This window comes from Empidonax traillii, unplaced genomic scaffold (genome assembly GCF_003031625.1).
Source record: "Empidonax traillii isolate 1590-97213 ecotype Southwest subspecies unplaced genomic scaffold, ASM303162v1 scaffold2020:size47286, whole genome shotgun sequence".
Taxonomy (NCBI): Eukaryota; Metazoa; Chordata; class Aves; order Passeriformes; family Tyrannidae; genus Empidonax; species Empidonax traillii.
The window spans coordinates 1099-3229 of record NW_020957213.1 but is presented as its reverse complement, the minus strand read 5'-3'; the positions used below and the strand labels follow the sequence as shown (position 1 = coordinate 3229).

Below are 2131 nucleotides of genomic sequence, written 5' to 3'. Positions count from 1 at the left end.
TGGGGGATATGGATCCCTGGGTTATGGGGGTCTGTGGGGTTATGGGGGATATGGATCCCTGGGTTATGGGGGTCTGTGGGGCTATGGCAGATCCTTTGGCTCTTGCAGCCCTTACTCCTGGTACGGCAGGTACGGCCGTGGCAGCTGCTGGTCCTGCTGAACCCCGTGGAAATACCCCCTGAGTAAGGAGCAACCACCAACTGAGGGTTCCAATCTCCATCCACAGTGGTGGCCCCAAAGAGGTGTTGTGGTGACCACTGCCAGCCCCAACCCAGTGGAACTGGGAACACTCAACACATCCTTAATTTTTTCGCTCCCTACTCGTGGTCTTATGGGTTTTTTTCTTCCTGTCTGTGTGTAATGAATGGGATAAAACACGTCATTTATATTCTTCTAAAATGCAACTTCGCTGTCCAGCTGCAGAAGAACAATTCTGGAAGGGGTTCCCTGCAACCTGATGTTCTTGATATCCTGCAATGCTTTCCTGTGAACGCTTATTCCTCATTAAACTGATTCTGTTCTGCATCAAACAAATGAACTTTGAGTTTTTAATTTATGCATTAGTGGTTACACACTGCTCTTCTCTTTAAATGGGGAAAAGTCACATCCTTGCACAGGTGAAGGGTAAGGATGAAACCACAGCTGGAATGGCCCAGCTCTGAGTGAAATCAGTGCACTCAGAGCACTTTTTTGGGAGCAGGAACCCTCCTGTGGAGTCAGAGAGTCCTAGAATAGTTTGCTCCAACAATTCCATGACCTTCTAATCTTTGGAGCACCAGAACTCAGTGTTCCAAGTGGGATCTCACCAGAGCAGAGGGGCAGGATTTATATCCAGGTTGAGGCATTTCCTACCCTGAAGTTTTCCAGCCATAACTCTGTTCTCTCCTGATTCCTGCTGGTGTGGATGAATTAGCCCTTTGGAGAAGCTGTTTCTCTGTCTAAAACCACCCAACACTTTTGATTTCGTTATTACACAGAGAGTCCATCCCCACACTTCAGATTCCAAATTCCATTCTGCGGCCCTGGAAACTTTATTTAAGGATTTGACAGAAAATTGACTCAACTTCTGCAGAAACAATGACTGAGGGCAGAGTTTGAGTATTTGAGGGAAAACCTGAAGTTCAAAGAGATAAAAGATTTACCTGGAAGACATTCTTACTGAAGCCAAATGTGTTTAGGAAAGAGTTTCAAGTTAGTGACCCACTATTTAATTTCTCTCCCACTTTAATCAGCAGAGCTACAACCAAGAAGCCAAATTTCTCCAAAATGCCCTTGAAAAATGGGGAGGGCAGGGCAGTAACTCCTTCTGTGCCAGGGGCTTCCCACTGCTCTTGGACATTTGAAATCCCTGACTGGTTTTGGGCAGGACATTCGTCTCCAGAGTTTAAGGGCTGGTTGGATGAAGCTCTGAGCAGCCTGGTCTAGTGAAAGGTGTCCCAGTCCCTGGCAAGGGGTTGGAACTAAATGAGCTTTAAGACCCTTTCCAACCCGAACCATTCCACGATTCTGTGATAGTTTAGGCTGTTCCTGACACACCTGCCCAGGTGAGGCTCCTCCCAGGACAAACAACAAGGGTGAAAACATGAGAAAAGACCACCAGAACATGGCAACTGTGATGCAATAAAGCTTTTAATGATAGTGAGCAAAGGAATCCATTTCAGAGTCTCCAAGAAAGTTAAGAAACTGCTCTCCAGCCAGAGGTACATCCCCATGTGATTGATCTGGGGGTGGTTTTTTCTGAGGCTCAGGAGTTGGTTTGAGTGAACTTCTGTCATGTGTTTACCCCGGGCAGTTTGGAAGGCAGGAAAATGGAAGCAGAAATGAAGGGGAGAAATTCCAAAAGGGGCTGAAAGGGCTGCAGCTCCCAGGCCTTGGGATGGGGCAGCGCTGGTTCCGAGCTCTTGGTTTGTGGGACCATCACATCTTCACCCTCGCTTGGGATGTGTCTGGGGGGGTTCAGCAGGACCCGCAGCTGCCGCGGCTGTACCTGCTGTACCTGGAGGAGTAAGGGCTGCAAGAGCCAGAGCCAAAGGATCTGCCATAGCCCCACAGACCCCGGGAACCCAGGGAGGAGCCCCCACAGCCCCACAGCCCCCCAGAGCTCAGGGAGGAGCCTCCATAGCCCCACAGA

At 49.1% G+C, this 2131-nt stretch overlaps 1 protein-coding gene and 1 pseudogene across 2 annotated transcripts in view; one reads left to right on the top strand and one right to left on the bottom strand.

The window, feature by feature from the left end:
- LOC114071433 (scale keratin-like) overlaps nucleotides 1-160 on the top strand; it is a 1379-nt gene extending 1219 nt beyond the window's left edge. The window contains exon 2 of one of the 2 annotated variants that reach the window (XM_027909263.1): nucleotides 9-160. In XM_027909263.1, the coding sequence (XP_027765064.1) occupies nucleotides 9-160 (152 nt within the window). The remainder of the gene's footprint in view (nucleotides 1-8) is intronic. The other variant, XM_027909262.1, reaches the window with a different exon arrangement.
- A 1796-nt stretch (nucleotides 161-1956) lies between these two features.
- LOC114071436 overlaps nucleotides 1957-2131 on the bottom strand; it is a 374-nt pseudogene continuing 199 nt past the window's right edge.